Source organism: Lampetra planeri, chromosome 11 (genome assembly GCF_965212315.1).
Source record: "Lampetra planeri chromosome 11, kcLamPlan1.2.h2, whole genome shotgun sequence".
NCBI classification, from domain to species: domain Eukaryota; kingdom Metazoa; phylum Chordata; class Hyperoartia; order Petromyzontiformes; family Petromyzontidae; genus Lampetra; species Lampetra planeri.
The window spans coordinates 5,562,733-5,574,792 of NC_136117.1; the positions used below are offsets into that span (position 1 = coordinate 5,562,733).

A 12,060-nucleotide genomic window follows, 5' to 3' on the forward strand; every position below is an offset into this window, starting at 1 on the left:
ATGAAAACATTTCACGTTATATGTATTCCAGCTGTTGTAATGACACGAATGGCAATACTACTAATTACAATACTGTCTTATTTATCCATCCAGCTGGGTGGTGCTGCAATTAGGATGCTCTGCTTACAATGAAATAGTTGAGAGTTCAAATCTTGGCCAGGGCTTGGCTCAGGCTATCATTTACATGGGGTCAATGATATGAGTACCAATTTACAGGATATCTATTGAGATCATTCTAATTACTGGCTAGCACCTACCATGGGAATGTGGAATTGTCACGAAGGCTCAGGGCAATGGATATCAGTGGCATTCCATCGCTAGTTTCAGCAGGGAGATACTTTTTTTCCCCCCAAAAAATGTCTGTTTTCATCTACAAAGTACTGGGAGCACTTGTGTGCCCATTGGTTGGTTTGGGACCATGTCACTGTCCTGAAACCATATCGCATTATATCGATTGGCTGGGGACACCTGAACGGTTGTGGACTGACCTGGGGCTCTCTGGAAGCGGGTATCCGTCATGGAACCAAGAGATGTTGAGGCTCAGGCTGGGGTCGTGGGTGGCATGGCACTCAAACGTAGCAACGCCAAATCGCTGGGTGCGCAGCTCCGATGGGGGCTGCACAATCCGCGTTGGGTCTGTGCGACAAAAAGAAAACCACACACGTACGGAGTCATCGTTGCTATCATCATACTTGCCTATTTCGCGACACAAACATAATTTAACACCATTTATCCCATCCACGGTCAATGTTTAATATAATTATTTCCTTGATTCGAATCACGACCCTGAAGAGCGACAAGTCACCGAATTGGCAGGGGTAGAATAGTCACAGCCATTGGTCTCTGGTGTGCAGCAAATCAGACAGACCTGGGATGTAGATAAGACTTCGATTTGTGAAATTATCCAAAAAGGCACTCTACTTAGCATACTCTACTTGCAGTTGGAAGGTTGCGAGTTCATTCCTGTCTGGGGATTGACTTAGCCCATCATCCCCATGCGGGCAGGTAAAATGATTACCACACTTAGTGGGAAGCCACCAGTGGCATTATATGGGAAGACATGCTTTTGCCTTTGGGATGATGATTTCTGGACACTCGTTCAAGACTCCGAGTGGAGTAGAGCTCCACTTCACACGAACTTGTGCAGGGAGACCACTTTGTCTGTGACTTGTCAAGAGGACCAAGCGCAAACTTAGTGCTATCGCAATGACAACAGCCGCTATCTGCCACCAATTGGCGGTGACATCACAACGCTTGCACCAGGCTAGGTGCACTCTCAAGCCACGCCAAGTATCGAAGGCTCGCCGGCAGGAGGTCACAGCATCACACATTCGATCAGCATGGCTGGCTACGTACGGTGCAAACGAAGTTCAACACACATCAGAATCAGAATCTTTATTTTGACTGGAGGAGAAATCCGATGAGCTATGAAGCTCTTTTCCACAGGTGTTCAGTATGGGCGGGTCTGCACGTTACAGTAGCAAACAATAAAACAAAACGATAGGAGTGCTGGTGTCACTGACCCTTGATGAGCAGCCGAGCCAGGCTCTGGTTCTTGTTGAGGTAGTTTTGCACGTGGCACGTGTAGACGCCCGCGTCGCCCTTCTGCACCCGCGGGACGACCAGCGTGTCGCTCGCCGCCGAGTCCTGGTAGCGCGGACCTTCCAGCTTCCCTCCGTGGGCGTCCTTGAACCTGTCGCCCACCGCCAAAGAGACCCACACTCAGGCATCGTCACCAGGCACTGATTACACGCACAAATTGCTTGCCAGAAATTAACCGCAATACCTTGCTGATACTCATCTTCTTGGTTCTTTCAGCAAAGTCACGTAGAAGGGAAGTAATACAATAATAAAACTAAAACATAATAAAATAATTCTCACGACGTTTCGGCCACAACGCAAGCAGCCGTCTTCAGGTGAAATCGAAACTTGCTGATCTCGTCAAGGAGCATAAACCATCACGTGAACTCTGGTCATCCTCGCGGCAGCGGCTTTTGGCTAAGCATCGAACAAAGACGGTCACCGCATCGTGCGCTTTCAGACGCTCTTCTGCGTCCATCTGGAAAGCTCTTCCTTCCGATATTAGGAAGCCAATGGAGCTATGCACTTTTAAATCAAGATTGAAAACTCATTCCTTTAGAACTGTTTTTAGTATTTAGTTTGCTGCGGGCCGTCAACAACATTGGCCTGGGACCCGAGCCCGAGGTCGTTCATGGGTATTCTGGGGAGGACGGTGAGGATGGAGCGTAAACCATCATCGCGGGACCTCCGGTCTTCCTCGTGGCAGCGGCGGATTTTGGCGAGCCGTCGAACAAGGACGGTCACCGCACCGCACGCTTTCTGACGCCAGTCCGGAACGCTTTTCCTTCCAATACTAGGAAGCCACTGGGGCTACACACTTTTAAATCATCTATATTGAAAACGAATCCCTTTAGAACTGTTTTTAGTGTTTAGTTTGTTGCCCTTTCCCCACATCTCCGATTAGCACGGTTGGCTACATACAGTGCGAAAGAAATTCAACATACAATGTTATTATTCGTCATCAGTATAATTTTCATCTGCCATGGTCAATCCACTGCTGGATGAAGGGCCTCCGCAAGCCACCGCCATCTCTCACGATCCAGCGATGTAATAATCAATCCACCCGGCACGCGCACACCGACTGATTGCGACGTTTGACTTGCCTCGACGTTACTGCTGTCATTGTTAAGCAGTACACACCAGGAGAAACCGTACAGCACGAGAGGCTAAATACATTTTTTGCGATGCTCCACTTTTATAAAACCATCACAATTATCATCTATATTGCATCACCCATTATGAATCGTAACGATGATAATTATCATCATCATCCACATACCATTATTCATAAAATATTATTATTATTATTCATTATCCCCAAGTCAAATGTGAATGAGTGGGATCTATCCGGGCATTATGGTTTCTTCCAAAAGCAAACAAAACGAATTAGACATTTTTAAAACATCCCCACTGCCGGTATCCCTGAGCCAATGGTGACAATTCTTTCTTCTTAACGTAGGATTCAGCTAAAAAACTGGAAAACCAAATTAGTGCAACACGATGGCACACATTTTATTGACCATGGTGGTATGATAGCAGTAGCACGCTCGCCGCTTGTTGTTGAGTTTCATGGTTCAAATCCAGCGGCAGCGCTCATTATTACTGGGAGTTTAATAAGTATAATTATATGTGCACTTAGTGGATGTTGAAGATCCCCTGACATCTTTTCTCGTGATAAGGCCATTGAGTGCTGTCGTCAAGGCCTAAAGTTTTCCAACTCAAAGCATTTCCATAGCAACCAATTGCCCTCAAAAGGCACACTAATGTCCCAAGTGACTGTAGCATATTTAGACTATCCTGGTCTCTCAATGCAAGAGCCTCCAAAAACATTCATAAATATGCACGTCTTAAAAAAAACTGCGTGCTGGAATTCCACATTCCCATGGTGGGGGCAAGTCTGTCACCTCTTCAGGCTGCCCACAGAGCGGTATTTTATTTGGACCGGACAGATGATGGGCTGAGTCAACCCATAACCAGTATCATTAACTCTAACCAGAGTGCTTAAAGCCTACTGCTATTGCTACTACATTTGCCTGTGTCAGAGTGTGTGTTGCGTGATGGGTGTTAGTGGGGAGCAGTAGGGTTGCGGTTAGAGCGCTGCGCTACGAACCAGGCCACTCAAGTTTGATTCCCGTTCATGGGCAAATCCCATGACGATTATCTGAACTGGTCTTGGGCTTCCCCCAGGGCGACTCAGCCTCAAATTAGTACCTGGTTCTGTTGTGTAAAAAATATCGCCGCTGGGGACACAAAGACAGTTGAGCGTGGAGCTGGCCACCCACCCCTTTGTGTACCGCGCCGACCTTCATAGGTGCTCGCTAACAGCACTTGCCCCAACAGCCTGTTAAGGCTATATGGGGGATCTTTGTCGATGTTTGATGGGTGTTTGGGACGTACCACATGAAGGTGGGCTGTGGGGAGGCGAACACCTTGCACTCAATGTGCACCGTCTGGTTCACCACGGCAGCATAGACTTTATTCATCGGTGACAGGATCCTGGGTGGCACAGCTGTAAGAGGTGCAAAATGGGCATGTTATTATCCATGTACACAACGCCATAAACTGACACATAGAAACATTTTTTTTAAATACTAAAATCTGATGCGATTCAGTCGATGCGAGGCCAACATTTTCAAGGTCATGTTCAGGGTTTTAGTGGCCTCATAATTGTACAAGCAAATTAGTGGGCTGGTAAAGCACTGAGGGTTATCCAATGATACTGTGTGTCGTGTACCCCGAGTCTGCACTGTCGTCAATGGCTATTTTTGATCACAACTTCAATCGTGCAGAAAAAGTAATCATAAAATAGTCAAGCAAACATTCGTGTTTCTAACCCAGAACTGGGTATATGCCATTTATTACACTCAGATGACCAAGTGCCAACTCTATATCTTTGCACTCTGCCCAACTCTAGAGCTCTTCTCTCTCCACACGTGGCAACTCTTGGCTTTGCCACAAGCATCTCTCTCTCTGTCTCGTGAGTGGCCCCTAATGTAGCGGCGACCACCTCTTCCCCATTACCGAGGCAGCGAGCGCTGCTTCTTCCCGTGCTTTCATCGGTCGATCCGTATGCAACCCAAATGTTCAATACAATCTATATTGAAAACTCATTTCTTTAGAACTGCTTTTTGTGTTTAGCTTGTTGTCCTTCCCCCGTACCTCCGATTAGCACGGTTGATTACGTACGGTACGAAAGAAGTTCAACATAGATACATGCTTTCGCTGGTGCATTATTTTCACTACCAAAGACGGTGATTGACAATGCTATAACATTTCTGCACACGTGTCGTTACGTGTTGGCTATGTACCTGTATCCATTGATGCGCTAGACACCCTCGCAAACAAGAAGTTCCATCTCAAGGGTTTCCCAGGTGAAATATTTCCATAAAATAAAATGCTCAGTACATATTTTTGCGAGGTGGATGATGATGGTGGTGATGGTGATAGTTCCAGAAATTGATATCACTGTCATATTTAACCATGGGGTGTTGTGTCGATCCACAACCAAATAGTCAGGGTTTTTAATTACGTATTTATTCATTTCATTATTATAAAAACAAAAACATGCAAGGTACATTTGGGTCCATTAGTGCAAAGGCACTACTGTACATAAAAACAGCAATAACAATTATAGTGACAATGATGATGATGGATGGAGATAATTCATGCGATGCTCATGCTGATAACGACGATGATGAGAATGAATGGTCCGTTAAACTCATGGCGTGTGAGCGCTCAAAGAAAAGGCAGCTCTGACCCAGCACGTTGACGAAGGCATTGCCGAGGATGGAGCCATGCTTGTTGGTGGCCTCGCACTGGTACACAGCGCTCATCCCCTCGGGTAGGTCCGACAGGATGATGGTGTCACCATCCACCTTCCTGTTCGGGTCGTTGCCAGCTTCTGAAATAAATAAGCAAAAATAACTATTCGAGCCAACGATAATTATTATACGGCGCTACGATGCGGGTTTTTTCGACGGTTGTGTACCGCCGCGTTGTTTGTGCACGGGTGTCCGATGTTGTTGTTTTTTTGTTGTCCACGTGCTGGGAGCTTTGTCGGAGCACGAGCTGTTGCTGAAGGAGCTGAATTGCTGAAGCGAAATGCCACAACACCGTGCCACGTGACACGCACATAGGAGAGCTATGCAGCGCAGTGCTCAAAACCTACGTAGTTGTAAACAATTATACAAACGAATGCACGATACGCACGGCCAAGCCGAGAAAAAGATAGGGAACCTCTTTCTCTGAATCCACTCAATTACATATAAAAATTCCTCGTCACATATGAACAATTCTGAACAGTAAACGATGTTAGATATCGAATTGCAATTCACGAAACGTGACCGACTGGTTTTAGAAATGTATATTCAGGCAACAAGATTAATTGTTGTTTTAAAACCCGCAACTTTTAGTCTCGCTCTACTGACAGAGCACTTGACACACACTCATAAAGTCGAGGGTTCGCATCCTAAAGTTGGGTCAACTCGGTCCATCTTCCCGACTGAGTCAATAAAATAAAATAAAGAAAGTACCGCTTTGTTGAATGTCGGTCATGGTTGACTGATAGAAGACAGTTCCCTATATTCGGAATGTCTAATTTCTATCACTGGCTTATGGTGGATGGTGTTGCGCAACACCCACTGACTGCTGTTGTACATCAAGGTCAAGAGGCTGTGATGTGAAGGCAGCTCGTCAGGCCGGCACACGTTGCCATCGCTTCCTTCCTTGCCGCCAGATCCTATTACGATCGCAAACTTTACACCTGTCCTCCAAAGTGCACTCTTACTGGGCTCATTATCCCCAGTGTCTGGCTTTAAGGTCTTCCTCTTGGTCACCGACCTCCGGGTCCCAACTGAAGTAGACCAGCACCAGTCTCGGTGATCTGCCCTCCTCAATCCCATCTTGCGGACGCACCGCGCACTCATCACCATCGTTCTGATGACGTCTTACAGGTGGCTTCTATTGCCCCCACTCGTTGCTACTCTTCGCGGTGAACGTCACTTGCCTTCAATGGGCCCTCCGTTGAGGAGCCAGCGAATCGACGGCTTGGGGTTGCCGGTAGCGCGGCACATGATGGCCGTCTGTTCGCCCGGCTGAACCACGCGGCTCTCAGGCCCTTCCGTGAGCCAGTAGGGGGCGGCTGTGTCCACACACCACACACAGGGGGAGAACGATCAGCAGGAGTTGGTCGAGCACAATAATGCGGCAGTTTCACAAATAAGGCGACCTCACATTTCTAAGTCATGGTAATAATTACATTGACTGGCCAAAATAGAGACATCGCAGCGAGTCGTGCTCAACTTAGCTAAGCAATCATGGTGGCAGTTCAATTCCCTGTTGACATCGACTCAAACCATAATTATTAATATTTGTAGCCATTTAAATGAGTTGCACTTCCCGGGACATTAGCTGTGGTCGTCCTCTAGAGAGACTGGCTCCTACCATAGGAATGTTGAATTTCTACTGATGGCTGAAGGCCACCAATAGTGATGAGCGCCGCCGAATGCCCATACCATCACAGGGACACTTTTATTTAACAATTCTCAAGACATTATCATCACGGAATTATGATTAACGTGGGACCTTTTGCAAGCAAGCCTCAATGCGCAAAAATAAAATTCGTATTGTCAATATAATGGAGTGAAGCATTATACATCCAATGCGCCTTTACATTCACTCTAAATGTAATGTATATTATACATCCTTGTCAAGAGGCTCACACGCTGGTATTAAAGCACTTTGGGGAAGGATTGGTGAATTGGCCGCAGGGTGGCCAGCGATTTCAAAATCATCCTTTAGGGGATTAGTGATGGATTAAATTGAACCGTAGCTACACAGCACGACGCCCTATATTTTGGTGACTCCTTGCACGAGGCATGGCCATTGACTCTCAGTACATGTTGATGACGGCATTAAAAGCGTTCCATCAAACAATGGTGCAGTTTGAAACATTTTAAATGGGTAAGATTCTTATAAACGCAGCCGGTCACATTCTTCCGATAAGAAGAGTGTTTGATGTACGTTTTGACATTTTCCCTGCTGAAATAAGAGTCCGCAGAGATGCGATACCGTCTTACGAAGTGAAACAGTGGTTTCATCATCTTTTGAGCCCATGAACAGACTGTTTGAGACTCTTGACCTTTGCTGTCAAACGTTTTCATGTAAATAAATCAATTGAGGAAAGCTTCGCCGAGTCTCAAAATTATATATGTACAAAAAAAAATGGTTTTGCGTTGGATGTCCGTTCACTTCATTGTTGATGTTTATCTTGCGTGGGAGGAGACTCCAATGATGCGTGAGAAAACCCATGTACGTATATGTTGAAACGAATAATCAAACACCACACACCTATACCATCAACCTAATTTTTGTACTGACATGTGGCCTAGTAGTTCTATAGGTTGGAAGTCTGATAATACTTTCATGATGCACCAACTCTTTTTCTGAAGCACTAGATTAGAAGCATACACCATTGCTTTGCAGAAAGTCAAAAGTGGGTGTCCTTTGTGGGTGATAAGACTCATTCCAACCGTGGGAATATGGAATTTCTGCAAAGCTCATTGTCCTGCAAGCGGTTGTCTCACACAGTCGATGGCTCCATCTCTGCATGATCCGCCGACCCCAATGCCACGTCACTTGATTACAATTCGTTGGGCACCTACCGCCAAGCTGTGCTATGGTTGGAGCATTGCAATCAGCCATGAGGCAGTGAGTTTTAAATCCTGGTTTTGGTACAGAGACACTTCACTGAATAAGTATTCATCAGGGCGCTATTAAAATAAGTAACACTTTTGTGGTAGATGGGCTCTATAGATATCCCGAGTGAACTGTTCTCCTGCCAGCTGTGGCATGAGCAAGACATCGCAGGGCTACGCACATTTGCGAGAATTCAACAGTGGACATCATCAAGACACACCAAGCCCCGACCATGAGAATCTGGACTTTGCCAATGCTAGCTATCGGCCACAAATGGGAGTTCAGCACTTCCCAGTTGGTCATTCAAAGAGGAAAAAAAGTTCAATTTCGATGGCCATCACAGCTGGTAAACCCGCTGAGCTGGCGAATGAGAACCGGCGCGCACCTTCGATGGCGACGGTGGTCGTGTGCCTCTGGGCTCCCAGCCGGTTGGAAGCGAGACACACGTAGTTGCCGTCGTCACCCTCCATCACGTTTGCCAGAATGAGCGTCTTGTTGAAGTTGAGCAGCTTTGCGCGCTCCCACGGCATCTCCGCGCCAGACTTGAACCACTGGATGCGCGGCGTCGGCCTGCGGTTTGGACAAGGTGATGCAGGATGCAAGGAACAAGACCACCGTGAGGGTACTGTAATGTGTCGCCTCACACAGAGTTGTGCGTGACGATCTGTTGTTTTCAATCAGTGGTAGGACATCTGTTTTAATCGTGGATGTGTAACAATGTTTAATTGACCAATGAGCCTTTCAAACCATTGTTTTTCACTACGATGTTTTAATGCCATTTACCGCATCCCAGCAGCTAGCCAAACATATCCGCGAGGTCATCAGGAGATTGCAGAACAGCTCTGGATTCCAGAACTTAACTGCGTGGAGATGTTAGTATTACACACAGGTGTCAGGGTCGGGATCGACCCCACGACCTCCCGCACACCAGGCGAGCTCGTTAACATCTCGTGAACATCTTGCCACAGCGGTGCCCCCTCTATGTACGCTCGTGTGACAGCTGCTGCTTGCTCGTGTGGCGCAGTGCGATGACATACAGGCCGGCTGCGATGCACTCCAGGCTCAGGACGTCTCCTTTGAGCACCATCTTAGTGCTGGAGGCACCGACGGGAGAGAGGAAGTGTGGCGGGTACAGATCCACGCGGCTCCCTGTGCAGACGCCACGTGACACAATGTATATATACAGAGACATACACATGCATACAAGTGTACACACACATGTACACAAGTGTAAATACACGTGTTTGTAAGCATGTGTGTTCTGCGCTTCTGCGGCCGTCTGGAACAAACTCGTGTGGACACATGCATGCACCAATCTATATACAGATGTACACATACCCATATGTGCGCACACTCGTGGATCAACACGTGTAGTTAAAAGCGTGAACGCACATACATGTCTCTTTTTAAACAATGTAATACTTTGTATATTTGTGAGTATGCATGTGCTTATGCGTGCACGTGTCCGTGTCCATATGCTTGTGTGTACACTTACGATGACATAAGCATATCGTTTAAAATTTTAAAACAGATGAACGCAACCCACCGAAAGCACATGTCCCATTACAGCCACACACGAGTATTCAAGAAGCTTTGAATGGAAGCGACTTAGTCGGGAGGGAAGGTTTAGAGTGATAAGGTGTGGCCGTCAATAAATTAAATAAACAAAAGCAGAGGAGCAGCAGAGACCAACGCAGCTTAACCAAGTTCAGCAGCACGAAGAGCAAAGAATGAAATAAAACAGATAGATCCTTCGTGATTCACGTGCATTCCCTATAATCACGTGTTCACTGGCTTCCATGTGGATCAACGAATGATAACTAATCATCATTATTCTCATCAGCCATGGTCAATCCACTGCTTGATGAAGGCCTCCCCAAGCTGCGACCACCTCTCACGATCCTGTGATGTGACCCACCATCCAGCAGCTGCCCAGAGTTGATCTTGAGTTGTCTAGTAATGTAACATGTCTCTTTTTAAACAATGATTACCATACTCTCTGGTTCTTTCGGTAAAGTCACGTAGATAGAAAAATGAAGATGGCCGCTTGTGTTGCGACCGAAACGTCGTTTGATTATTTCATTATTTTTTCTACCCACGTGACTTTACCGATAAAACCATAGAGTATGGATTCCTGCAGTCACGAAAGCTTAAAATCAAGAATGATTACCATTATTTCATTATTTTTTTGATGAATTTGGGTATTTAAAGTGATCAAAATTATTGCAATTTACAAAAAAATTGGTAAATGTTGTTGGAATTTTTATGAGATATATTGACATATATCTAATTAATATTAAATATATCCCACTCGCAGCTCCTCTTGAATAGGAGTTTTGAGACTCAGTGAGACTTCCATGAATAAATATAAGGCATCATCACTCGTTCTATACACATTGCTTTCTGAATAATATCAAAATAAATGACACATCGGGGGGTTTCTCATTTGAAATGTCAGCAAAGCAGCGTTCTATTAGCACAGATAATGATTCTGTCACGAGGCGGCGTTTATGAGACAGAGCTCATTGCTTTGCCATTACAAACTTAAGGCAGATAAACACCGCCGTGGAAACGATTTGAGTCAAAGGAGCGTGGAAACTGAGCCACTGCATTAGTAGAAACGAATAATTACAATACCTTTCATTTCGAAAGGAAAATAGGTTTTAATATTGCACGATTCACACTCTTAATTTCAACACTGCCGGTTCGCGGCATGCTGGGATATTGTATTTTATATCGACTGCTGAAAACACAGATTTAAATTTGTTTATAATCTGATACTGGGGGCTATATATAGATACAAAATTACCCAATTACAAAACCCTTGAAAGGTGATTTATTATAAGCAATTGCTGTTTAATTTTAATTGTCTCAATTACACAAATTATAAAGAGCCAATATAATTTAATTAAGTCAAGTCCACGAGAATAATTAAAATCTCCCTCACTTAAAATTGAGCTTGAGTGTGTGTCTGAATAGTTTAAAGAAAATAATTATTTAAAGTAGGTATATATACCGTAATCGGAAAATTTCCCCGTGGGCAATGTTCATTTCCATTGGTGATGCTGAGCCAGTGGTGGAAATTCGACATACTGTATGTAATTCAGAGGCAGGGACCAGAGTATCCATGGTATAACCACTGTTGACTTTCTATAATGCGGTACTTCATTGTTTTGACACTACAGGGGAGGTTTTCTAAATCACCCACAACTGGACTTTGCCTTTCCAAACGTGAGGTGAGTGCTTTAACCACGGTGTCACTTGGGAAGCTCTGTGCACGTGTACTTTCTTACTATTCTTGTTTATCAAGGGAAGCTTCACTGAGTCTCAAGATTCTATTTCACAAGGGTCCTGCCAAGTTTTTCGCAGTAGGGGTCAATGTTGCCGCGTCTCATTTAAATTGAGTCATTTGCAGGTAATATTTTGCATTGCGATGTTTGGCCATCGTGTTTTAGCTGCAGGAGGCAAAGAGAGAGCCTGGACGAAACCCATTCAGAACAAGGGGAGAACATTCTAACTCCACGTCGAAAGGTGGTCCAAGTAAGGAATTGAACCCAGGAACTTCTTGCTGTGGGCACGAGTGTTGCAACTGTGCAACCCTGTGCCATCCTGGGCCACCCTGTAAAAAGTATTTTCTACGTGTATCTAAATGCACGCGAATAGCTGGCATAAAAAGAATTACATTATTATGGAAAACGTAATATATATTAATCATGTAGAAATGAAATATGATATTTTAATGGCAAAATGTCATTATTGTTTTCTGAAAATGAAACAATGATG

General features: G+C 45.1%; 1 protein-coding gene across 2 annotated transcripts in view; it reads right to left on the reverse strand.

Annotated features, from left to right (window-relative positions):
- LOC144721228 (neuronal cell adhesion molecule-like) overlaps positions 1 to 12,060 on the reverse strand; it is a 267,471-nt gene that overhangs the window by 71,192 nt on the left and 184,219 nt on the right. For both annotated transcript variants that reach the window (XM_078598675.1, XM_078598676.1), the window contains 7 exons: positions 9,315 to 9,426; positions 8,663 to 8,847; positions 6,587 to 6,721; positions 5,339 to 5,482; positions 3,979 to 4,090; positions 1,524 to 1,693; positions 489 to 636 (listed from right to left, as the gene is read on the reverse strand). In XM_078598675.1, coding sequence (XP_078454801.1) covers positions 489 to 636; positions 1,524 to 1,693; positions 3,979 to 4,090; positions 5,339 to 5,482; positions 6,587 to 6,721; positions 8,663 to 8,847; positions 9,315 to 9,426 — 1,006 coding nt within the window. The remainder of the gene's footprint in view (positions 1 to 488; positions 637 to 1,523; positions 1,694 to 3,978; positions 4,091 to 5,338; positions 5,483 to 6,586; positions 6,722 to 8,662; positions 8,848 to 9,314; positions 9,427 to 12,060) is intronic.